This window comes from Prorops nasuta, unplaced genomic scaffold, assembly GCF_024137725.1.
Source record: "Prorops nasuta isolate Cenicafe-Biocafe unplaced genomic scaffold, Cenicafe_Pnas_1.2 PNAS00013, whole genome shotgun sequence".
In the NCBI taxonomy this organism is placed as follows: domain Eukaryota; kingdom Metazoa; phylum Arthropoda; class Insecta; order Hymenoptera; family Bethylidae; genus Prorops; species Prorops nasuta.
Genome location: NW_027116810.1, coordinates 4,590,253 through 4,617,817, shown reverse-complemented (window position 1 = coordinate 4,617,817; position 27,565 = coordinate 4,590,253). Strand labels below are relative to the sequence as shown.

At 41.0% G+C, this 27,565-nt stretch overlaps 2 protein-coding genes across 2 annotated transcripts; both read left to right on the top strand.

Moving 5' to 3' along the window:
- Nucleotides 1–7,158: 7,158 nt before the first annotated feature.
- On the top strand, nucleotides 7,159–8,705 carry LOC136778111 (uncharacterized). The gene is made up of 5 exons (XM_066734721.1): nucleotides 7,159–7,266; nucleotides 7,522–7,728; nucleotides 7,789–8,176; nucleotides 8,348–8,608; nucleotides 8,683–8,705. The coding sequence occupies exons 1-5, from the start codon at nucleotides 7,159–7,161 to the stop codon at nucleotides 8,703–8,705; spliced, it is 987 nt and encodes a 328-aa protein (XP_066590818.1).
- Nucleotides 8,706–24,469: 15,764 nt separating this feature from the next.
- On the top strand, nucleotides 24,470–26,062 carry LOC136778110 (uncharacterized). Its single transcript, XM_066734720.1, has 2 exons — nucleotides 24,470–24,700; nucleotides 24,749–26,062. The coding sequence occupies exons 1-2, from the start codon at nucleotides 24,470–24,472 to the stop codon at nucleotides 26,060–26,062; spliced, it is 1,545 nt and encodes a 514-aa protein (XP_066590817.1).
- The last annotated feature ends 1,503 nt before the right edge of the window (nucleotides 26,063–27,565 follow it).

The following is a 27,565-nucleotide window of genomic DNA, read 5'->3' as shown; positions in this document are numbered from 1 at the left end:
TTTCCTTTGTCAAATTGCACACTCTGATCAAATTTTCTCTTTATTCCTGAGATATAATAGACTGCAATCAATTATAAAAGTTTGAAGAGGTACTTCTTACAAAGATATACAAAAATTATGATAAAATGTACGAAGATGTATTTGAAATAATATCTACATGTCCTAGCTGTAAATCATTTATGGAAAAGCTGTCAAATATTATTGAGCTACAGCTGATACCATAGATAGAACATTTTTGTTATTACCTCTCCTCAATACTAATCGTGCCTCAATCGTACCATTATCCTGTTAATATGATGGACTAAATTCATTTGCGTAGATATCATTGATTTTTGTATCTGCGTTTCACCACATGGTTAGAAAAAACGAATGAGACTGTGATGTCCCTAAACAGTGGCTGTGCGAGACCTAAAAGTGTTGCATCAAATTGTATAAGTATTGTCTGAACGTTTCAATCCATTACAACACTATGCACATTGCTGAATGCACATTCCACGCAGTGCACTACAGAGATGCATGGATATTACCATTTATGTAAACTCTGAGAAATACCTGTTTTGTTGATGATGATATCACTGATTTTATATTGTCAAAATAACATTGACTATTAGGAGAGTCTCTAATCTGATATATTTGTTAAATACTCTCCTTGCAGAAGCTTCCTGTCTGCGCTAATCATGCTGACACAGGACTAACACATTAATAGGTGAAGACAAAGGTAACTTTTATTCAAAATCTATTTATTGATAATTAAGCCATAGAAATAAATCCTTTTCCTCATTATGTGCTCAGGAATGAGAGAATACGAGCCTTCCACATAAAATATCCTGTAACGGAAAACAAATTTCAACAAAGAATTACTTATCCATAATGATTAATATTAATTCGGTAGGTAAAAAACAGCATGACTTATCTGATAATATATCTGTCTTTTTAAATTTATGGTGATCACCCATAATTAATAATTCACATTAATTATTAGTTAGGATCTTCTAAATTAATTTCTTAATTATCTTTCTCTAAAATTATTCCTCAAATTGCTGTACACAAATAAAATGAATTAATTAAATTAAATTGCTACTTGCAATAATATCCTTTTTAATCATTCCACACTCACATTGGTATAATTTATCTCATAATGATCTGTATGTATGTGCATTACGATTCCAGATGACAGATAACCAAAGATAACCATGTGATTTTCGTCTTTATTATAATAGTTCATGTTCACAGTACTGCCAACCCAATAATATAAAAATTACTACACTGGGTGGTAAAATGTCGCCGCACCGTGTTAAATCTTCACTCAGTCCTAGTAACTTTGCAGCAATCAGTTCTCTGAATCGTCTAATATTTACAGTTTTCTTTGTCGCAATTTTGTAAACGACCAAAGCGTTTACAATTGACGTCCCCAGTAGAAGTTCAACACCAAGCTTCCTATACCACTTGATTCCTTTCCTCATCGTCGAAGCATAGGAAACCATTTGGTCTGAATAATCTATACCACATTTACCCTTATTATATTCGAGGACGGCCAGAGGTTTGAGTCTTGCGGATGGCTGCTGGCTTGAAGAAGCAGCATGAATGTTTTTCGTGCTTTGTGTCATGATAGGAGCGTGTTTCGTAGATAATATTCTCACGTCACGTGTGTCTCTCCATTTGAGTATCACAATCCCGTTATCATCCTCTTTAGCTACCATTTCTCCCCTTCTTAGTTTGCAATTAAGAACATCTTTTGGTATAGATTTCTTGTTATGTCTAAGTGTTCCTACTACATGAGTCTTGCGTCTTAGGCATGATATAGCTAACTCATAACTTGTATAAAAATTGTCAATATACAATGTTCTTCCTTGATCGAAAAGTTTCTCTGCCAGTTGTAGACACACATTGTGTGCCAACCCGGTTTCTCTAATACCTTCCGCTGATTTACCAGAATACATTTTCATTGCCCATGTGTATCCTTCGCTTGAACATAATTTGAATAACTTGATTCCGTACTTGTGCGCTTTATTTGGAATGTATTGCTTGAAAATGAGTCTTCCACGCCATGGAATTAACGTTTCATCGATAACAATGTCTTCTCCAGGCGTGTAAGCTTCCTGATACTTTCCTACCAATTTGTTAAAAAATGGAAGTATTTTACCAAGCCGATCATCACGGGCAATGGATATATTATCGACAAAATGAAAATTGCACAATAATAGTTCAAATCTGTTTCGTGACATAATTTGACGCGGTAGCCGGAAATTGTACAATTCGTTTTTGGCCCAATAATTGGCTATTGGGCTCACTTTTACAAGTCCCATCCACAACAATAATCCCAAAAATTGTTTTATTTCTTCAGGATTTGTTGGTTTCCATTTATGCATTCGTGAACCTGGAGTCAGCCTCGATCCATTTAGTTTTTGTTGTGCATATCTATTAGTTTCTAATACCAGCAAGTTTATGATTTCGTCATCGACGAACAACGTAAACACATCATACGGATTTATATCGTCAGGTAATTGCTTATTCAGACCGCCTGTTTCATGAAAAGAAATTGATTTTTGCCGACCACTAAATTCACTCCATTCACTTTGTTGAACTGGAGCTTCCTCAGTATCATCAACGTTGCTTTCTTCTTCCACGACCAAATCTCGTAACATCTCGTCAATAGTATCTTCATAATATTCATTATCACTAAGATTGCATTTATCCGTATCCGTATCAGAATCTGATGATATGATACGATTTACTTTTCTTCTTTTGGGCAATCTGATCACTTCCTCATCGCTGCTATCCGAATTTGAGCAACTAGCGTGACTAGTCTTCCTTTCACTGCGATATGAATCACTGCACACTGACTTTTTTATCTTTCTCTTCACTATTGAAAAATTATGGGCAGAGATATTAGTTGTACTACTCAGTACACGGCAAAGATTACAACTGCTCGTGCAGAGTAATAACGTGATAAATGAGGATCGTAATAGATATCGGGGTGAGAGTACCGAAAGAAATGTAAACAGACATGCGGTAGCAGAGCACGCATCTTACAGTGGCACGGGTGGCCTGGCGGGGATTTTGTTGTAAACACGCGTGGCAGTCAACGTGTTAATAAACAGTTGACGCCTGAAGCTTGAGACGTGGTTATAGCCGTCTAAATTAATGGCAGCTTTTAGTGTAGATATTTGAGACATCATTTTGATATTCAGTGTAGAGAGGACTTGTTCTATAACATAGTTTGGAAGTTCAGTGGGTACATTTGAGAAGATGATTTTTCTGTTAGTTGAAGTAAGAGGCCTTAATGACGTTGAATGTCCGTTAACTGTAATGAAATTGAATTTATCTGAAAGGTTCTTGACCAGTTCTTTGTTTGCTAGATAGACACAAATTCTGTTGTTAGATATTCTAGAAGCACTTACTACGTTATTTTTTTCAACAATATTTCCAATTGCGTGGACATAGTCGGCTAAGGTAAGATCACCCACACAGTCTATAAGAATACCTTGTTCTCTTTTTACCCTAGCAGCAGTAGCATAATTAGGGCTTTCGAGCGATTGGATTACAAACATAGGAACAACGTTTGAGTTGCTTGCCAAATTGTCGATTGTAGAATTTTGGATATCATTGGAAGAAACAGTAGGAAGATTCATTTTGGATTCTGGGCACTTACTTTTTCACAGTTACCTCTATTATAGAGGTGATATAACTGGCCCCTGGCAATTAGAGCCCGAGAAAGATTCAGACGGCCTATTGTTATGGCTGCGGCTTGTAATTTGCGTGTAGTTGCTGCCACCAGTTAATTTTTCTTAAAATTAACAAAACTTAATACTTAGGCTCACTGGAAGTCGGTTGTTCTGTGCAATATTTAATAGAACACTCTTCTCTGCAGTAATAACATTTGATTCTATTTATAGAACCAGAGGGTGTTGGTGCGTGGTGTTGGAAAATGGTGAACTCCTCTTGATCTGAACCAGGTAACAACTCGTAGCACAAATCACAAATTTCTTGTCCTTCGGGACCCAAGAAATAAAAGGTACGTACGCAGACAGTTTGATTATTCATCTGGTAGCCTGCTTTTAGAATTCGAGCAACCAATGAAAATCCACCTGCCCTTTAACTAAAACTTTTCTTCTAATTTGATTTAATTGCTTCTGGCTGATCCGCTTTACCAGGAAGCTTATTGAGTTTAACCCTTTAATCTGTGTCTAGGGTCGATCGAACGAAAATAAAGGACAACATCAGGTTGATTTGTAAAATAAAATAAAAATATAAACTATATCTTGATTAAATAATGTGCTGCTTTGAGTTTTTAGTAATCTTTTAAAATGAAATAGAACTGATTGGACTTAGGAAGTAGACGAATTTAAACGGCTCTACTTCGTTTTGTTAGAATACTCAGGAACACTTGCAGTATTGACGTCACTAGCGTCGCTTGAGGACGAATAGGTCATAGTGACCTTGTGTATCCCACGCAGATTAACTATTGAAGTTATCTTTGGTACAGGGGCAGGTCGCTCCATTCTCAATCTAATAATGATTCGCATTGACATATGTATAAGGATAATAATAATTTTATTAATACATAAAAGTTTTACAAAATTTGAATATACCCGACAATTTAATTCGGTTAATCTAAATCACGCTACTTACTTACGTGAACCCTACAGGGATCCTATTCTAGCCTATCTAAGGACCTAACCCATTACGGAGCTCAGAAGCTTCTACGCACGGGCCATACTGCCTCATACCAGAGTACCTACTCTGACCCCTAACCTCTACCCTATGTCTCTCCTTTTCCTATAGGGAACCGAGCTCAGAAGCTAACAGGTTCCTTTAGGACTGCTCCAGAGCAGTCCGAGAGACGAACTGAGCTCCGCCGGGCCGTGCAGCTACCTAAATAGGCACTCTAGTTACATTTTCGGCCGCTAAAGGCGCTGTGACCTTAGGGCGGGTTTACAAGACTTGGACAAATTTTCATGAAACCTTAACCATTTGAATTTTTACTGTAGTATGTTACTATTTCAGCTTTGTTTTATCATGTTTTAAATGTTTTATTAATTAATTATTATAAACAATGAAATTTTGTCCAATAATTTGGACAAGTTTTAGCTTTGTCCAGCCTTAAGCCTGGTTCACAAGAATTGGACAAGTTTTACTATTTACATCCCGATTTCGTCGGGATTGGAAAGGGAGCTTATTTTAAGCTTAGATTATCTCTTTTATAGAGATTCAACAATAATAATAAAGGAAATCTTAAATTTGGCCAGCTTAAGGCGCGTTCACATGAGTTGGACAAGTTTTACTATTTACATCCCGATTTTTGTCGGGAATTGGAAAGGAAACTTATTTTAAGCTTAGATTATCTCTTTTATAGAGATTCAACAATAATAATAAAGAAAATCTTAAATTTGTCCAGCTTAAGGCGCGTTCACATGAGTTGGACAAGTTTGCCTGAACTTAATCAATTTTTGAGCTATCATCGGATAACAGTTTTCCTTTGGCTTTAACAACAATGAATATGGCCGTTAACTAACCTACAATTCAAATTTTGTCTATTTCACATGATTTTTACTTAAATTTCGTCTAAAAAGGCAAAAATTTGCCCCGAAATTTGGTGAGGTCATAACACTATTCACCTAACTATTCTATGTACAACGAGTAGCAAGGAAGAGGTAAACACGTCCGCACCTTACACACTCCAGAACACAACTCAGTATGCTTAATTTGAAATAATTGATTAAGTATTATTTCATTGACACAGATTATTTTTATTTATATATTCTAATATTAAATATTATAGTGATAATATTAGTTTTGAAACATTGCGTGTGTGAAGCAGTTGTGCACCTCTTTTTAAACTCTTTTAATAAATAACTGCTTTTCGCACTTGTCTGAAAACAGTACACAGACTTACTATCAATACTAGCTTTACGTAAGAAGTAGGGCCTTTTGCGAATAGTGTTTTGAGATGTATGTAATAAATGACACGCGTACTGAAAATATGTATTTTTTGAATCATATAAATGTAGCGTTAATATACACTTGTTAAAAAAATCACATGCTACTTACACTGTAGTGTAATGTACTCTTACGATAAATTTAGTTATATTCTTTAAAAATATGTAATAATGATTGATTAGATTTCGTGATCTGATTTTCGCTAGCTCGCGGAAAAACTATCACAGTGTATTTAGTATTTTGGTATATAATAGTGGGGGGGGGGGGGGGGGGAGTGGGTAATAGGATGAAAGCTCTATTAGGCGGTGAAACGTTGTAAGCATAACGTGCAATGGACACTTGACTGCGTAAAACGTTTAATTGCAATGATAATTTCCTTTTTAATCTGTGTTTGTGAAAATAAAATTATATAGTGTTTGGAAAAATGGTGATATCCCAACAAATTGGTTGCATGACATTCTTATAATTTAATTCTTCTTGTTGAATTTTTTTTTCATAACTAATTCAATATTTTTGGGAAATATAAGATGGGTAATTACAAAACGACGAGAATATTATATGAAGATGGTTTCTGTTACTATAAAAAAATAATAAAAAAAATAAATTCGGAATTAAAGAAGAGTATGTGAAAATGGGTTTAAATGAATAAGTGAATATAATATGATTTAAGTATTTTCAATAATGTTTTATTACAGGTATTTAAAGTGTAAAAATAAAAATTGTAAAGGAAGTGCTAAAATCATAAATAATAAATTTACTCGTATTAAAGTACACAATCATGAGAAAGATAACAATTATTTAAAATCGGCATTTTTTCGAGAAGATTTATTTAAATGTGTTAAAAGTATACCAATGCTTTTGAAAACTGCCTATGATCATATATCGAAAAAGTAATTTATTATTTCACTATTACTACTTAAATTATCCAATCAACTTTAAGTGAATTAATGTCTTATTTTTTAATTTATTCGTAGACATGTGGAAGCAGCTGAAGTTATAACTATCGCAAGTATAAAATCTGCACTGAAAAGAAAGAGAACCCAAACATGTCCACACAACCCTAAATCACTAAAAGATATAAGTCTAATAAGCCAGAACGAAATTTGGAAAAAGACGTTAAAATTTGAGATTGGCAAAAATAATCATGAGATTTCTATTTATACAATAGAAATGATTTCAGGAATTCATGTGATTTTATAAGACGAGAAATTGTTAAATATGTGTCAAAATATAGTTGATTTCAGCGTCGACGCAACTTATTACACCAGACCACAACTGAATGATGTGTACCAACTTTTAACCGTAATGGGAAGAGCCAATAATAAGGTAATATTATATATTATAAAAGACTTCGGATATTTATGCCAACTTATAAATTTAAAAAATAATTGTTTGCATTATTCAAAAATGAAATATGAAAATAAAAGAATCAATATCAAGATCTCCCTATCAGACAAAATAAGTGAAAAACCATTAATATTTGCTTAAAAATCCGTAATTTTATAGTAATATCACTTTCATATAACATAACTGAATTGATTTAATTATAACTTAATTTAAAAAGACTTATCATATATTTAGTTCATACCAATGGTCTGGGTACTAATGTCAAAAAAGAATAAAGCAGACTATGTAAAATTATTTCAATTTTTAAAACAGTCTGTATTAAAAAATTTCAAAGTTGAAAGTATGATGGCTGATTTTGAGAAGGGACTACAGAACGCAATAAAAGTTGTATTCCCATTTTGTAAATTGAAGGGGTGTTACTTTCATTTCATTTACGTGAGTGTAAATCATATGCATACACATTAATATGTTTAAAATTTTAAAAATAATGCAATTATATAGAATTATGACAAATATTTTTTCCAGAATGTTAGAAAATATGCAAGGAAATTGAAAATATTTAGTATTTTGAAAGAACATAATATGAAAACGCATGTAAAAGGAATTTTTGTTTTGCGAAAATTATTTAATTTACCTTTGTTGCCTGCATCGTCAATTAAATTGGGATATTATATAGTTAAAGCAAATATAGAAAATAGTAAAGATTTAAATTCAATTATACAATTTAAGAAGCTTCTAAGTTATGTGAATAAAGTTTGGCTTCAGAAGAGAGATATGAATACTATTAGTGCATTTAAATGCGACGTAAGGACCAACAACAATCAGGAACGATATCACCGAACATTGAACAATTTAATGAAACGTAGACCAACATTTTATAACTTTATAGGTATGTAATATTCTCTTTCTTCCCTTCTCTCGTTTTCTAACTTTATTTAAACATTTAGATAATAGGATATAAAGCAGATTATTAATTCCTTAAATATTTCTTGCAATAATTTAACTATACTTTTGTAAGACTTTCCTCGCAGTTAAAACTTTAATAATTTAATATCTACAGTAAAATTGAAAGATGTTGTAATAAAAAGTGTAATAGAAATATACCAATTAAGAAACAATTTGAATGTAAAATCGAGCAACAGAAGAAGAAGCAGCAAATGTTACGAGGAATGGCTAAAGCAAGGATGGGACATTTTAGAAGACTTTGAATTTATTTCTAATAACAAAATAAAAGGAAACAAAATTGATACATTTTTAGCCATGTCTGCCTACAAAAACGAGGCACTTTTGAAGAGAATAAGAACAATTTTAAGGAACAGAGGTAAATAACTTATTCATATGCATACACATTTATTTTCTTAAATTTTTCTATTTTAAATTGAATCATTCACATAGTTAATATTGAAGGTTGTGTTTGATGTGGCTCGTATACTGTGCAACATTTATTCCACAACCTTGTGCGTAATTGTATATATATATATATATTATAACGTATCTATGTGTGTCGCGAGACTCCTATCTCCACACATAGTCGTACCAAAAGCATGACTCTAGATTTGACGCTATGAATATCACCCGGTAAGGGGACAATTGATAAATTTACTATAGTACATAGTAGTTGGGCGCCAGGTTCGTTGTCGGAACCGTAGCATCGGGAATCCAGCGACATGTCGACTTTCCATTCCCCAGGCTAGCTAGATGTATAAGATGGTAGAGGGGAGGGTAAGGGTTAGAAATGTATGTTTCGGGTGAGGAGACAGGGTTCCATAATTAAAACAATAAGAATTCAATCGGGAAGAAATGTTGCATTTATTTTCCTCCCGCGTTACTATGTTCTCAATTTACATTCATCCACAAGACTGCCGTTACACAAGGCATCCGCATACTACACACACATTCATTCTAGGCATGCGAGACGGAACTACGGGGACTCGACTCGGGCAGGATATTCGCCCGCATCACTCTGTGTGTAATTCTAGTTTCTCCCGATGACGGGGAATAGATGATCCCAAATATTATTGCCAAGTCCAGAAGGAGGCGTTCTCTCCGAGCCTGGATACCTCGAACCCCATGGGGAGGCTCTCGGCCCATCCTCTCCAGCCGCGCTCGCTGAGGAGGCCCCTCCGGAGGGTGATACTCGGCGTGAGGGTTCGCGACAGGATCCCCGGCACCTCGAACAGCTCCTTTATTAGGCAACGTCGCAGGTCCGGTGCACCTCCCTCACCCGATCGGATAACACCCACTCAGGGACAGGGATCGGCGTACCCGGCTCGTGGATAATTCTACGGACCAACCGACGGTCCCTCTACTCTCCGTTAGGTTAGGGGATCCATCCACTCTCTACAGGAGTTCTCCTTTCTAGACGTTGCCCTTCGGTAGGTGAATTCCTAGGGAGTGATGTTCTGGGTTAATCCCGGACCTCGCGAAGAGGGGACCTCTCCACCCTCTCGCGGTCTCCCACTCACCAGTCAATACACCCGGGATAGAACACCGGGAGAGATTACCACTCACCGGGAAAAACATCTCCGGGGAAAGCTGGGAAGCGTGGGGAATTCTTCTCCGGAATCTCCTCAGCACACCTCCCCCTTCCTGGGACGATCCTCCCTACTAAACTATCCACACACAGAGGGTTATGGAAAGATGCTAACCTCTAACCTGTCCCTTTTCGATTCTAGAAGCAGCTTCTTGCAGGTCCTCCTGGTCACCTCCTCTCGCCGCTTTCTGGAACGACCCCGTCCAGGTTTCTCTCCATGCCTCCCGACGATTCCATCTCTCTCCGGGGTCCTCCTCGATCCAGAGCCCACGAATTAACTTCCTTCTTCCATGGTCTTCTCCATAGCTCCGATTCACCACTCTTCGCTCCGCTGGACTGACTAATCAAGGAACGATCCTACTCGTTCCGCGGATCCACGCATAAGAGAGCTATTCTTCACTTGATCGGTCTCAGGTCATCTTCTCCTTACATTCCCCACTCCTTCGCTACGTCCATCCCTCCTCGTTGATAGTTTTTGTTAACATTGGTCGCTTATATGACAATTTCATATAATAAGATGGCCTATTGATCGGCCGGTCGGAGTCCTCGGCGGCATCTTATCCGCCTATCGCTCTGTCTAACCAGGTAGCGGATGTTTGTGGTTCTGGTCGTATTTTCCGGTTAGTTTCCTCCCGCTCGGAGAAGGTGTTTCACGTCAGAGTGGGTATTCTCTCTCTCTTTCTCTGCTCGACGATCCGCCGCCACCTCCTGTGCTGCTTCCTGCCTGACGTCTCCTACCTTTCTAAACTGTATAATAAAACAAATCCCTGCCATCCCGTCTCACATCCTCATAATCGCTCCTTGCACTCAATCATCAAACATACTATCACTTAAAAATGGATCGACTTCCCTGATGATTGGAGGGGCTATTCTCGGGGCGAAGGAAGAACGAGCTGCACGATAAGATTCCCCCCCTCCGAACACTCGGCAAGCCTGTCCACCCTTGGGGCCTCAATTACAGCCACTCGCGTTAGTCCAGTTTTTGAGACGGGGAAAGGAAAGCCCACGTCACAACTCCCCCTTCCCTCACCCAGGGTACCCTGAACATACCCTGGACCCTATCGTAGACTCTCCGCCCGCAGAGTAATGAGTTTCGGTCCCGGTTTGGTGGGATAAAATCCTCCCTCTTCAGGGGACTCATCTCCACGCCGAAGATGAACTCCCGAACCGTGCTTCCCTCCTTAGGGGAGGTTCGTATACTTTCTCTACATAGATTCTCTACCCGAGGCGGGGATACTTAAAACTATACCAGTTACACGGACGTTGTTCTACTTTCATTGAGTGGGTCGTGAAAATATTATCCACGTTATGAATATTCTTCCCTCAGAAGAGGACTACTCTTCTCGCCAAAGATGAACTCCCGAACCGTGCTTCCCTCCTTAGGGGAAGTTCGTATACTTTCTCTACATAGGTTCTCTACCCGAGGCGGGGATACTTAAAACTCTATACCAGTTATTACCGCCACCCAAGCTGGGGACCTCTGGAAATACATAGGACTTCCCATGGAGAGGGGACAGATAGAATTTCATAACATATTTTTTTTTTTTTTTTTTTTTTTTTTTATTGAATTAACTAATAAACACCCTTTACACTTCAGGGGAAGTATTATAGTTACTATAACGTTTTCCACCCGATTCGGGGATTGACCATTACATATTAACCTAAACTAACGATGTGCAGCCGCCGTAGGGCAATTCATAAATGTATGCCCGCGGGCCAAACAAAGGAAACAACGGGGCCTGCCCCGGGTGACAATCCTGATGGGTGGGATCCCTCCGGTTCCTCCCACTTGGTAATAATGGATGCGTCTCTCGACCACTGCGTCCCCATCCTCTTCTCTCCGGGTAAATTGGCGGGCACTTTTATAGTACTGCGCACCTTCTGGCAAGTTTCTTTTGGTTACTGTCGCCAGTGCGGGTGGACTCGGGAGCTCCTGCTCCGCTCCCCCCGGTTGAGTTCCTGGAGTTCGACTAGTGGAGGGTTGACGGGTCGAATCTCTTGCTACGAGTGACTCGTCGGAGGTGGCCTCCCCCTTTTCCGATCCGGGTCCCATACTAGGGCTGCTCTCTCCCTCTGGCGTGGGTTGAGGGGGTTTACCACGGCCCGGATTGGGGTATTTACCCATTCCCACTTCCTCGTAAGACCCAGTTAGTATATCCACCTGCACCCCGGACTCTTGCGTGGAGGGTTTCGCCTGTTCTTCTTCTTCTTTTTCGGTTTGCACCCCCTTTTCGTTCGGGCCGGGTCGATCTGTTATTATTTGTACAGAATCGGTCTGCGTATATTGATCCACCTGACCTACTCGTATCGAGGTTGGGTAACAATAATTCCGGACCGTATTTGGATCCTCTCGTAGGAGCCTGGTTAGGCTGTCGGTGATCCGCTCCTTCAGGCTTGGGTAGCGGCGACACCACTTCTCAATCTTTCCAATAAATGGCCAGAGGGGACGACTTGGATCGGTACCATGCGGGTCTGGTGGCTCTCCGTCGAGATCGACCTCCTCGTCACTGCTGACGTTCACTTCCCGGCGGATGGTTTCCGGTTCGCTGTCTCCCTCGGTGAGGTCCACGAATTCAAAGTCGTTGGGACCAGCCGAAGTTTTGGTCTCTGGCCTTGTTCTAGGTCGCCTCAAGGGTACCTCGGGATTCTCGTCCGGCGGAATGCCGAAATTTTCGTTCCTAGACATTATAGATTAGTCTTCACTGGGCTCTGAATTCCCGGGTAGCTGGTCGTGTTTTGGTATTATCGTTCTTTAGGTTTCTTCTCCCCAAGGAGTGGGATTTTCCTGAAAACCAGGGATCGAGTTCGACCAGCCCGTATTGGGGAAAGGCTAACCCGTTCGGATCCGTGGAAGTAGCCTCCACTCACCCAGTGTGGGGATACCAGCCCGGCAGAATTATTTTCTTCCCGGAAATTAATCCTCCTCCCGTGGTATTAGGTTCGGGGACCCTTGAGCTGGAAAATAGGCTTTCATATAGGATACATGGGTTTTGAAATGTTTGTCCGTAGCGACATCCTCCAACTCGTACACAACCGGGGAAATGACTCGACGCACCCGATAGGGTCCTTTATACTTGGGTGATAGCTTGGCCGAAAAATTCCGAACACCGGACGACAAATAGTGAGCTCGGGATAAAACCAAGTCGCCCACTTGATAACTAAGGTTACGTCGCCCCCTATTATAGTTCCGAGACTGTTTCGTATAAGCTTGGTCTAATTTCTGAACGACCCATTCTTGTATCGCGCGCAACTTGTTCATGCGTTCGCTCCATGAATTCTCGCTATCCGTGGGGATCATCACACCCTGTTGTAGGTGGAAGCACTCGATTGGGGACAACTCTCGTCCCAGATTCAAAAAGGCCGGGCTCATCCCCAAGGTGGAATGTCGAGCGGTATTATACGCGAAGCGGAAATCCGTCAGATGCGCGTCCCACTCCCGCTGATTTTCACTAAGGAAAGCCACTATCATTGTTTTTACTACGCGGTTGACTCGCTCAACCGGGTTCGCTTGTGGATGATAAGGGGGTGTGGTGGCATGATATATGTGATAGTCTTTACATAAACCGTCGATAACACGGTTCAGAAATTCGGTCCCGTTATCAGTTAGTAGCACCCTAGGAGCTCCCCATCTTGACAGAATCAAATCGCGGAACGACTCACTAATCTTAGGACCAGTGGCTTTACGTAGCGCGCATAACTCCACCCACTTTGTGAAGTAATCCTGGAACACCGCGACGTAAACAAAACCCTGTCGGCTAGGAGGAAAAGGCCCCATGATATCGGCGGCAACACACTCCCAGGGTCTCTCTACGATTCTACGACCCATCATTCCCACCGGGGCCTTGGTCTCGACCTTCGTCCTCTGGCAAATGTCACACTTCGAGACATAGTCACGCACGCTCTTATACATGCGAGGCCAAAAGTACCGCAGTCCTACCCGCCTATAGGTTTTCTCAATCCCCAGGTGACCGGCTTGAGGCTCGCTATGACACTCAGTCAACACCCGAGTCTGCCATCGTAGGGGGATGACCAGTTTCCAAGCATTTAGATCGCGTAAATCTGGTTCGCACTCTCCATTCGGACGATAGACAATAAGACGCCCCTGAACGATTCGCCAATCCCTATATTTCTCGGGTTCCTTCGAGACATCCGAACATTTCTTGGTGTACCACTCATCGCTAACGTCCTCAAAATCTTCTTCCGAACTCACCTCCTTACCTTCCTCTATTCCCATGGTAAACATCGCCCCTGTTATTTGGGAGACTCCCTTCGATAGAGTTCCTTCATCCTCCTCAAACATGCGAGACAGAGCGTCTGGCACGTGATGCATCGCACCCTTTCGGTGGACTATCTCAAAATCATACTCTAACAATTCCAGGGCCCATCGCGCTAGACGACCCGTAGGATTTTTGAGATTATGTAGCCAACGGAGGCTACTATGATCCGTTATAACAGTGAATTTGGTACCCTCCAGATACGCCCGGAACTTTTTAATTGACCAAATCACCGCCAGACACTCCAACTCCGTGGTCGTATAGTTACGCTCGGCATCATTCAAGGATCGGCTCGCATACGCGATGACGTGTTCGTGACCCTCCAACGTCTGTGCCAAAACAGACCCTAACCCGATGGTGCTTGCGTCCGTTTGCAGGGTGAAGGGTAGTTCGAATCTGGGACATGCCAATGTAGGAGCGGTGACCAGATGATGACACAGATCTCTAAACGCATCTTCTTGTTCCTCCCCCCAAACCCATACTTGATTCTTTTTCAAGAGCCGGTTAATAGGTGCACTCTTCGAAGCGAAGTTGGGTATAAATCGTCGGTACCACGAGGCCATCCCCATAAACCTTCTCACTTGTTTCAAGTTACGCGGGGGCGGATATTCTAAGATAGGAGTGATCTTTTCGGGATCCATCCTTAAGCCATGTCTGTCAACTAGGAAACCTAAGTAACGCACTTGAGCCTTGCAAAACTCGCTCTTATCAGGGTTAATTCGTAATCCTGCTCCTGCGACACGATCGAATACGAGTTTTAACCAGTGAAGGTGTTCGGCAAAGGTCTCGGTAACCACGATGATATCGTCCAAATACGCGAAGGCGTGTGGCTCCATTTCGGGGCCAATCAACTTATCCAATAAACGCTGGAAAGTGGCCGGAGCACCCGTCAGACCGAACGGCATGCGGAGAAAATGGAACAATCCTCGACCGGGCACCGTGAACGCCGTAATCTCACGACTTGATTCTTCCATCGGTATTTGGAAGTATGCCTGGCTAAGATCTATGGCTGAAATAAAACGAGCGGAACGGAGTTTGTCGAGAATACATTGCATGTATGGTAAAGGGTACGCGTCCTACCGTGACACAGCGTTGACTCGGCGGAAATCCAAGCAGAACCTATACGATCCATCTGCCTTACGCACCATGACGATAGGTGAGGACCACTCGCTACCCGATGGCTCGATTATTCCCTCTACCAATAGCCGATCGACTTCTTTGTAAATGGCCTGTTGCACTACTGGGGATACAGGATAGTATCTTTGTTTAATGGCGATGGCTTCCCCGACGTCGATCCGATGGGATGTGAGGGTTGTAAGACCGGGGGCCGCCAACAGTTTCGGTCGTTCGTTCTCTAGAAAGGTTTCTAAAATCCTTTCCTCCGCGGGTCCCAATTCACTAAGTCCCAGATTTACTTCCGAGCATTTTCCCCCGTTTCCGGGGAGTCGCAATCCTCCCGTCAGTCTTGCGGGGAAAACTATTTCTCCCGGTGCGCGGGGATCGCCTGCCGGAACCATCTCCGCCTCCCACTCTTGGGGAACTTCGTCAGAGGATTCGATGGTGAAGAGAGCTCGCACCCGATTCTCCCAGAACTCTACCTCTGGGGATTCGGAGACCTTTTTACCTTCTTCACTATTGAAGGGGAAAATCTGCCCTGGTTGGGAATCAAACCACCAACAACATTTCGCGAAATCTACCACGATTCCAAACGCGCGCAACGCATCTAGCCCTAGTATACAGGGGACCGCCAATTGAGGAAAGAACTTAGTCCTGACCTCCTGACTAGTCCAGCCCAACGTCATGGGGAGTATAATTTCCTCATTTATTTCGATTCGTGTACCATCGGCTGTCACCACTACGCTTTCCGATCCCGATAAAATCGACAACTCCAAACTCGCCAACATCTCCACTCCGCGTGTCCCGATGTAGGTGTTCGTGGCCCCACTATCCACCAAAACCGGTAAAGGAACATCTTCAATTAATACCGCCAAGTATAATAGGGGACCACGACTCCCAATCTGGAATATCGAATCGATTGAGGGAGATATGATTTCATCGGACCTAATACCTTCGTAGGTCAAAGGCATGTTCATTGACCTTTGTTCGCGTTTCCCGACTGACATTCACACTGGACGCTTACGACTCCGTCTTTTCCACATCGGTAACAAAAAATTCTCCGGGTAGTCGCTGGACAGTTTCTCCACGAATGTCCGGCTTGCGCGCAATTCCAGCACCGCAATGGTCGTCGTTCGGTAGACGAGGTCGTCGTCGCGAGTCGCTCATTTGAAATCTGGACTAGGTTCACGCCATCCTCGGATTCACCCGCGAGGGGGACGACCTCAGTACCCAAGTCCAGCATTTCTCCCATCATAGCTATGGTTCTTCTAGGGGCACGAGTGGTCCGAGCGTTCGGTGGACACGCCAATTCCGGATATAACACTCGATCGGGGGGGGGGGGGGGCGGCGCGACATACGTCAGGGCAGCCCTCATGGCCTCCTCAATACGACAGGCTCTCATCTCGAGGGCGTCAAATGATCCAATAGCGTCAATGTCTATCGCGGGCTGCAATCTCGGGAGTAAATTCTTATATGCGGTCCATACCCACTCTCGTTCCGGCCAGGGGGGGTTTAATCGATCCAGTAAATTCCGCATACACACAAAATAATCCGCGACGGACTCTCCCTCCCCCTGTGTGCGTTTCGCGATATCCTGACGCAAATTAAATTGTGCGTTAGGCCCGCCAAAACGCAAGCGGAAGGCACTCTCGAACGCGAGCCAGTTACCCCAACGCGGACGCAACCCTCGATACCACTGCAACGCGATGCCCGTTAGTGCGTAACGAACATAGTCTAGCATCATTGAATCCGCTATGTTCAATGGCACGCGGACATCCACCAAGCGCAGGAGGAAAGCTTCGGGGTCTTCCCCGGATTTTCCCGAAAAGCTAATCCGTAACCGACTGAACATGGAGCAAATGGCAGACACTTGGTTGGCAAGATTGTCGCGTGAGTAACCCGTCGTTCCATACACTGTCGGCGGTGGTACGGAATGCGTTGAATAAGCCAAATATGGATCTATAGAGCCGATCGTTCTATTGGTCCTCGTCGGGTTCGGCGGGTCCCCCAGTCGGTTGGTTTCTCGGGGATGGGAATCATATTCATTTTCCCGACTATCTTGCAAACTTCCCGTGGCACAACGGGGATTCGGGTAATTAACGGTCTCCCTTACTGCCGTCTGGGTCGAACCCGCCGTAACGCATATTGGGTTCGTGATCTGTGTCGCGGGCACAAAGGAGATGAAAGGGTATCTCGCGCCCGACGTGTCCGGGGAACTCGAACTTACTACCACCCGCTCAGGGATCAACCTGCTGTTCTCTGGGAGCAAAGGTTCGTCTCCAGAACTCCTGCCGGGAATCTCCCGTGCGGGGATCAAATGGCTCGGAATTTCTCCCTCTAGCGATTCCCGTGCCACCCCCCGCTCGCGATCCGCGACAGGCAGCCCTCCCTCCGTGGCCCGCACTCCCGAAGGAAAACACTCGGCCAATCGATTCATTAAGTCGGCTAGTTGGACCTCCAACCGTGAAATCCTAACACAATCCCTTCGCGACTCAGTCATCGAGGCTTCCGCGGAATCGCCAATCCTCGAAGGCCGTTCAGACCCCGACGCCGCCAACTCTCTGTTTCCACCCACAATCTCGGGGGAAATGACCCATGGCTCGCTGAACTCCTCCCGCTCGGCCAATGGATCCTGTAAAACTCCCGATGGGCCGGGGACCGCCGCGTCCGCGCTCTCGACCCCCTCCGGGACCGAAGACTCCCGCGCACCCCTAGACGCGCCACGGTCCTGCTTACTTAGATACCCATATAGCCGCTTGCGCAAAGTTGGCAGTACGCCACTGGTTGGCTGTCCCAAGGTGGCCAATTGGGCCCTAAGTTCCTCCGTATTAAGGGTGTTTACCCACGCCAACGGATCAATCTCATCATTATCGCGGGGCCCTGGATTGTTAATCGGAGGGTCACTCATAGTAGTTCCCGTGGTTTCACTCTACTGGAGATCGTTTAACTTATTTTCCTAATTACTGGGGAATTAATTCTCTCGGGGAATATTCTCCCGTTAACTTCACCCAAATCCACTATACACCCTCTCAATCAGGGGAAAATTACTGTATTTTATCTATCGGGGAATTTATGTCTTCGGGGAATATTCACCCGTTGACGACGCCCGAAATCTTGTCAATCGCCCTCGGACTCTCCCAATCAGGATGGACACACCGTCTCTCATCTGGGGAATTGCACCCAAGTGAGGAAATAGTGGACACTCTCACCCAGGGGAAATAGGGGAAAAATCTGCCCGAGAACACTACCGGGGAAACGAGTCACCTGTCCGACCTATCCACGGAACTTATATGTGACTCTATACGGAGAATAACCTAACTATTCTGAAATACTACTCCCGAAGTTGTCGGGGTTTCTTCCTTATATGATATCGTACACTTTCGCGACTTTCTTTCTTTACTAATTCCAATTCGCTCAACTGTCCGGAAACTAAATGGGCTACCGTCAGCACTTATTTGATCACGATATTTATACACTCGCGCACGCGTGGAGGATATCGCTAATTTTTATTAGTTTCCTGTACGATGATTCTACTTTTCTTTTATGGAAAATATTACTTACAGCTGAGGTTTAGCTGCTCCCGCTGCCTTCCCTCGGTCTGTTTCCCGACTTGTCTCGGTACTCCCGAGGATTTTCCCCGTTGAACAATATCAATTGCCTCCTTTGGGTCTCCTCTCCTGGTCCAGTCTCCTGATTATATATCAGTTTGAGCCTAAGTCCCTGTCACGGATGCCCAATTCAATGGATTTTGCACTTGTTCTCTCGGTCGTGATGATTCAATCAATCTTCACACAACGTCTCGTCGGAGGTTTACTGCCGAATGACCTGGCCGATCGCGTCTTACTCAGGAGGTGGGGGTAGTGGACCAATAGGCAAATCGGACGATGTCAACAAACGGTAGCCGGCTACCGCTCAGTTGCCTCGCGGATTGTTGTTGTCACCGGGTTATAATTCTCGGAAGGACAACAAAAATCAAAACATTGGTAGTCCTATAGCCCTTCGATCTTTCCTTTAGCCCATCTCCCAGAATTGGGGAACGATTATTTTTCAGCGTATTGATGTTGTTCGCTGTCGTCTCATTTCGGTTTTTGTATAGCCTATTACTAGGCTCACTTAAAACTACTTAACCTAAACGTAAATACGCACGTAAACACGAACAACACAAAAACTTTCATACTCGTTCACTCTCAATACTTTCGCAGCATAGTAACAATGGATCTTATTATGCCTCACCTTACTGAAACCTACACTCTATTCGGGCCCCACGTTGGGCGCCAAATTTTATAACGTATCTATGTGTGTCGCGAGACTCCTATCTCCACACATAGTCGTACCAAAAGCATGACTCTAGATTTGACGCTATGAATATCACCCGGTAAGGGGACAATTGATAAATTTACTATAGTACATAGTAGTTGGGCGCCAGGTTCGTTGTCGGAACCGTAGCATCGGGAATCCAGCGACATGTCGACTTTCCATTCCCCAGGCTAGCTAGATGTATAAGATGGTAGAGGGGAGGGTAAGGGTTAGAAATGTATGTTTCGGGTGAGGAGACAGGGTTCCATAATTAAAACAATAAGAATTCAATCGGGAAGAAATGTTGCATTTATTTTCCTCCCGCGTTACTATGTTCTCAATTTACATTCATCCACAAGACTGCCGTTACACAAGGCATCCGCATACTACACACACATTCATTCTAGGCATGCGAGACGGAACTACGGGGACTCGACTCGGGCAGGATATTCGCCCGCACCACTCTGTGTGTAATTCTAGTTTCTCCCGATGACGGGGAATAGATGATCCCAAATATTATTGCCAAGTCCAGAAGGAGGCGTTCTCTCCGAGCCTGGATACCTCGAACCCCATGGGGAGGCTCTCGGCCCATCCTCTCCAGCCGCGCTCGCTGAGGAGGCCCCTCCGGAGGGTGATACTCGGCGTGAGGGTTCGCGACAGGATCCCCGGCACCTCGAACAGCTCCTTTATTAGGCAACGTCGCAGGTCCGGTGCACCTCCCTCACCCGATCGGATAACACCCACTCAGGGACAGGGATCGGCGTACCCGGCTCGTGGATAATTCTACGGACCAACCGACGGTCCCTCTACTCTCCGTTAGGTTAGGGGATCCATCCACTCTCTACAGGAGTTCTCCTTTCTAGACGTTGCCCTTCGGTAGGTGAATTCCTAGGGAGTGATGTTCTGGGTTAATCCCGGACCTCGCGAAGAGGGGACCTCTCCACCCTCTCGCGGTCTCCCACTCACCAGTCAATACACCCGGGATAGAACACCGGGAGAGATTACCACTCACCGGGAAAAACATCTCCGGGGAAAGCTGGGAAGCGTGGGGAATTCTTCTCCGGAATCTCCTCAGCACACCTCCCCCTTCCTGGGACGATCCTCCCTACTAAACTATCCACACACAGAGGGTTATGGAAAGATGCTAACCTCTAACCTGTCCCTTTTCGATTCTAGAAGCAGCTTCTTGCAGGTCCTCCTGGTCACCTCCTCTCGCCGCTTTCTGGAACGACCCCGTCCAGGTTTCTCTCCATGCCTCCCGACGATTCCATCTCTCTCCGGGGTCCTCCTCGATCCAGAGCCCACGAATTAACTTCCTTCTTCCATGGTCTTCTCCATAGCTCCGATTCACCACTCTTCGCTCCGCTGGACTGACTAATCAAGGAACGATCCTACTCGTTCCGCGGATCCACGCATAAGAGAGCTATTCTTCACTTGATCGGTCTCAGGTCATCTTCTCCTTACATTCCCCACTCCTTCGCTACGTCCATCCCTCCTCGTTGATAGTTTTTGTTAACATTGGTCGCTTATATGACAATTTCATATAATAAGATGGCCTATTGATTGGCCGGTCGGAGTCCTCGGCGGCATCTTATCCGCCTATCGCTCTGTCTAACCAGGTAGCGGATGTTTGTGGTTCTGGTCGTATTTTCCGGTTAGTTTCCTCCCGCTCGGAGAAGGTGTTTCACGTCAGAGTGGGTATTCTCTCTCTCTTTCTCTGCTCGACGATCCGCCGCCACCTCCTGTGCTGCTTCCTGCCTGACGTCTCCTACCTTTCTAAACTGTATAATAAAACAAATCCCTGCCATCCCGTCTCACATCCTCATAATCGCTCCTTGCACTTAATCATCAAACATACTATCACTTAAAAATGGATCGACTTCCCTGATGATTGGAGGGGCTATTCTCGGGGCGAAGGAAGAACGAGCTGCACGATAAGATTCCCCCCCTCCGAACACTCGGTAAGCCTGTCCACCCTTGGGGCCTCAATTACAGCCACTCGCGTTAGTCCAGTTTTTGAGACGGGGAAAGGAAAGCCCACGTCACAATATATATATAGCGTAGAATATAGTAATGTAGCAGAATGTTTGTTTGCAATATTCGATCATATTGTTGTTTATAATTATCTATATTGACACGATTTTCTATTACCTTTTGCAGACGAAAGATTACCAATTATTATAGTACAATTATTAGCCCACATGGGAAATGAGAGAAATATAGTATTAATTAGACGTAAACAGTGCCACACTTCAATCAGGTGTTAATGGGTAGAGAGGTAAAAAGTTTTGCTTGTTTTCAAGAAATGTTTGCTATTAAATAGATTTGTTAATCAATCGAATTGTAAATTTTTAAACTTAAATAAAGGTATAAAGTCTTAGACTTCACTGAAATTCTAAATCAAATTAACTCGGCCATAATTCTTGTTTCAGCTATCAATCGAAGCAGTATGATTGAAAAGATACAGTGAATGATAAATGTGCGGTGAAAATATATTTTATAAAGTTTGATGAAGGTATATTATCTAGTATACATATCTGTTTCAATATTTGATTTATGAAAATTAGAGTAAAACCATTCATGTTTTACTGCTGATAATTCCCTTATCTGTTAACTTTATTCGCATGTATGAATAATATGTGGAAAAAAGAAAATATCTTTTATATTTATAATAATTTTAAGTCTAGTGTAATTCATGCTTCGTTATATATACTACTTTCAAATGACATTTTATTTGGTAGCAGTCAGAGTGGAAGGCATTAATATTTATATATAAATGTATCATGTGCATATGTTTTACTATTTGCCTTTCATGCATTTATAATATAGATGTAATGTATCTGTATTTTATAAATTTTAAGATAAATACTAATACACGAAATTCAAACACTTTGAGCACAATTTTTATTCTATTTGTAGTCTTTGGATTTTTTATTAGCTACACCTTTAACTTTAATTTTTTATGCCTCAGGAAGTTTATAATTTTTTGAAGTCAGTCTACACAGTTTTCTATTCACAACACATCTGAAATATATAAAAATTATTCTTGAAATCATTTACTTGCCTGTAAATGAGGCTAGACAGGCATTAGGTAAATACAATATATATCTATGCTCCCTGCGTGTATATAGTTCCTCTATCTTATATTTAAGCATGGAGAAAAATTCTTACATATAAATTTTCATCCATTTTTCAGTCTTCATAAACTTTGTTTGTTTTTTTTAATTTTTAATTTTTACTTTGATATGGTATAATCTTCTTGAACCATAATCCTTTCATCAAGAAACTTTTTTTCTTCTTAACGTGCTTTAACTGTTATTCTAAAAAAGATTTCCTTGTCACTATTTCCAAGCCATCTTTACATACTTTACTTCCTTTAGAGTCTTTATTAATCCTTGCTGACGATGGATTATGTGCCACCAACTGAGAGACAAAACGCAAGCTTAAAAACCTTTTTCGCGAAAGAAGTACCTCAAGGCAAGAACATTGTCTAAATGTAAAAGGTATGCCTGCAATGATATTATTACTAATTAATATGAATATTAGAACTTTTATGTGATGAATATCATTAATCATAAGAACATTGTATTACTTATTACTTAATTGAATTTTACTACAATTATAGTTGCAAGTCTGTGATAAAGCGTACATTGAGATATGCTCAGAACTTTGAATATTTCTGTATTTACTGGAACGTAGGATAATTTGGCAGTTCTAGTTAATATATGGAACATTGACATGCATTATTCTGATAGTAGTAATTCCTGTGAACCATCCGCTGAGATATATATTTTGTAGTCTCTTTTTTATTTGTGCTAATTATCTGCAAAAAAAGTTAAAAATGCCACAAAGTATTACTCCTATTTTTTAACAATCTAATGAGAATATTTTGTATGCCTTTAATAGATTACTTATCTGAAAATTAATTTTCCTTGTATCCCATTGTTTTGCTAATAATATATTTACTTTAAAACACACCTCTTTTTATTTATTTATTTTTCATCACTACATTCACATACATCTCACCTTTTTCTGCTTTTGATTACCTGTCATCTGTCAAACAAATTTATTTGGAACTTTTGGCACAGAGTGTACCTAGAAAACATGGTCATTTAAATTTGGCCACATTCGTATGGTTAATATAGATCTGCTACTCCTTAGGAATATACATAGTTACTGACGCCGCCATTTTATTACTATACAAAAGTAGGACAATTGACCCCCTAACTTACGTAGTACCAACAGATAATAAACCGTTACCAATAGTTGGATACAAAAAATGAGATTCATCCGCCATATTGGTGTGGGGAATGTTTACATGCTGATCGTAGCAGAAAGAGGTGTAAAATGGAAAAATGTCAAATGTTGTCGTTACTAAAGTAAAAATTGAATACTTTGAATGAAAATGAAGAATATTCGTACTTTCCATTCATTATTTTCAATTTTTACTTTAGTAACCTTACCATTTGACATTTCTCCATTTTACACCTCTTTCTGCTAGGGATTAGCATGTAAACATTTCTCCACACCAATATGGCGGATGAATCTCATTTTTTGTATCCAACTATTGGTAACGGCCTATTATATGTTGGTACTACGCAATATTGACCGATCAGCGCTCTCAGATTCAATCATTCCGATTGCTATAGTCAAGTAACACGAATCTCCTATGCTCCGCTGTTAGGAAAACACCCTGTAGAATCATGAAATCTGGTTGATGCCGTTGATTGGTGTTTTAAGTGCCATATGATTTTAATTATTGCTTTTCCAAATGCTTGTAGGCCTTTGTGGTACTTTATTTCTAAGTTTGTATATAATTGATCTCCAAAGTGTATAAAGCCTTATATTAGCGTAACACAGCTCATTAAGAATTTGCAAGAAAAAGTTTAAAAGTTTCATCCTTATTTAATGATTATACTGTTTAAAATATAAATATAAATATATATATATATATGCATAAATAATGGCGTCTTTACTTACTGAATTAGAAAATGAGTTATTACTTTTTACTTTAAAACTTTATAACAATCCAATTATACCACGAAAAGCTGTACAAATATTTATTGAGATGCTTTATGATTTTATAAATAATACATATGCAAAATATATACCTAAACAGCTAGAAATAAAATTGATCAGTTACAATCCATCTATCGTTACAGATTTAAATCAAATTTTTACATCTTGTAATCAAGTATTCGAAAAATTTTAAAATAAATATTCCAGATTTACTTTTCATGAGAATAAACAGCTTATTCTGAAGACAGAATTAGAGTACTCTATTGATATAGAATGTAAACTTAAAGCTTTAGATGACCAGATGGTTAAAGAATTAGTTCCTGTTCATGGGTGCTATATACCATTAAAGCATTCCTTAAAACTTATTTTAGAAATTCCTGGATTTTTTAAAGAAATGATAAATTATATGAATTCCGTTAAGAAAGAGACATCTATTATTAGCAATTATCTGCAAGGTGATATGTGGAAAAAAATGAGTGCTGATTTTGGCGAAATAATGTGTGTACCACTCTTTGTCTTCCAAGATGATTGTGAATGTGGAAATGCATTGGGCTCACATGCAGGGGTAAATAAATTAGACGCCATATACGTTTCTAGTCCGTGCTGGCCTATAAGTGTAGCTTCGAAATTGGGATATATTATCCCAAATACTTATTTTTATGCTGAAGATAGAATAAAACATGGTAATTTAAATGTTTTTATAAAACTTATTAATGAATTGAATAGTTTAAGAAATGAGAGTTTACAGATACAAGTTTATGGAAATTATTACCAGATTTACTTTCGGTTAGTTCATATTTTGGGTGACAACTTAGGTCAGAATTCTATTTTAGGTTTTACAGAAAATTGTATGCACGGCAAACCTTGCAGAATTTATACATCCAATATGTCCCAAATAGCATCTTTAATACAAGAGGATCCAGTATTATTGAGAAGTAAAGATTCTTATAAAGTAGATTGTGAGCTCAATGATTCTTCGTTAAGTAGCATCAATGAAGAATGCGTTTTCAATAAAGTGCAAGGATTTTTTGTTTGCTATAATAGCTGCTTAGATTTGATGCATGACAGTTTTGAAGGTACCGCCAACTATACGCTTGTTAATATTTTAAATGATTTAATCTATAAAGAAAATCTGTTTACTTTAGAATTTTTAAATAATAGAATTAAAACTGTAGATTATGGAACGTTCGCAAGTTTAAATAAAATACCCCCTCTAAAAAGAGAGCACATTCAAAATAAACAAAAATTGAAAGTTTCAGCATCAGAAATGATGAACTTGTGCAATTTATTTGGTTTATTGGTTGGGAATAAGGTGCCAAAAGGTAACAAAGCATGGCAATTATATTATTATTTACGTAGCATAGTAGATATTGTACTGTCGCCTCGATATGTAAAAGGGCATTTATTGAAATTGGAGCATCTCATAACAGATTTCTTGAGGCTTTACATAGAAATGTACGGAGATTTAAAATATAAATTTCATAATATGTTACACATTCCACGAATGATGAAAAGAAACGGACCTCTTATACAATGACCGGCAGAAATGGCGTCCCTTGATGCGTTTAGGAACCGCATTTTAGGATCCTTCACTGTATACTCTATTCTGCTAGGCGGAGATAGGGGAATGGAACGCGATAACTATAGTAGTTAGTTTATCTCGCTCTAAATGCGTGAGTGCGAGAGAGAGAGCTTTATACGGCATAGCAGGGCAAGCCAGGCGTCCCGAGGCTTATTTCTATCTGTGCCATTGCCTATGGCTATCTCTCTCGCTCAGTAAGAATCATTCGTCCGTCCTTGTTTAGGTCAGTTCTACGCCAATGGATACTCTCTGAAGAAGATTTTCTCAGGCGACACCATTGAAGACTGCGATTACAGCGGGGATTTTAAAATACTGTGCACCTGTCACTGTCAAACGTCAGTATGAAAGATTATTGTCGCTTACAGCGTTTGGTGCAATTAACATTATAAGTCTGGATTATTATGTGATATTCTGTAATGCACATATATATATACATATGTTAATTTACTTTTAATTTTTTAAACCAATAAGTTATTGGCATTATAGAAGCCGTGTCTGACTAACTGCCCTTTTCAGGGCAAAATAAACTTTTCAAAATATGTTTGGAAGCAGTAGCAATGCTTCCAAATAATTAACAAAAAGAAAAGATAGTAATGCTTTTAAAACGAAAAAAAAAAATATCTCCCGCGGGATCCGAACCACCGACAAAAGCGCTCTAACTAATCTTCGAGGCAAGCGACCTAGCCAGTGAGCCACGAACTCTTCATGACCATTGATCAAGATTTCTTTAATGTAAATGATATTTTAAACTGAAGGATATTGAGATATATTATTATCAATGTGTAACGATTATAAAAATATTTCTCTAATAATAATTAGTTAAGTGTGCGCGTTTAGGATATTATTCTATGCATGTTAAAATTTAAAAGAAATAACTCTTAGTCTGATTAATAAACGAGTGAATTTTATTAATTAAAATTATGTTATATTTACAAGAAAAGTTACATAAGTGGAAACCAGTATATTCTTATATTTAAATGAGTTTCTTCTATAATGTCAATAACTTATTGGTTTAAAAAATTAAAAGTAAATTAACATATGTATATATATATGTGCATTACAGAATATCACATAATAATCCAGACTTATAATGTTAATTGCACCAAACGCTGTAAGCGACAATAATCTTTCATTCTGACGTTTGACAGTGACAGGTGCACAGTATTTTAAAATCCCCGCTGTAATCGCAGTCTTCAATGGTGTCGCCTGAGAAAATCTTCTTTAGAGAGTATCCATTGGCGTAGAACTGACCTAAACAAGGACGGACGAATGATTCTTACCGAGCGAGAGAGATAGCCATAGGCAATGGCACAGATAGAAATAAGCCTCGGGACGCCTGGCTTGCCCTGCTATGCCGTATAAAGCTCTCTCTCTCGCACTCACGCATTTAGAGCGAGATAAACTAACTACTATAGTTATCGCGTTCCATTCCCCTATCTCCGCCTAGCAGAATAGAGT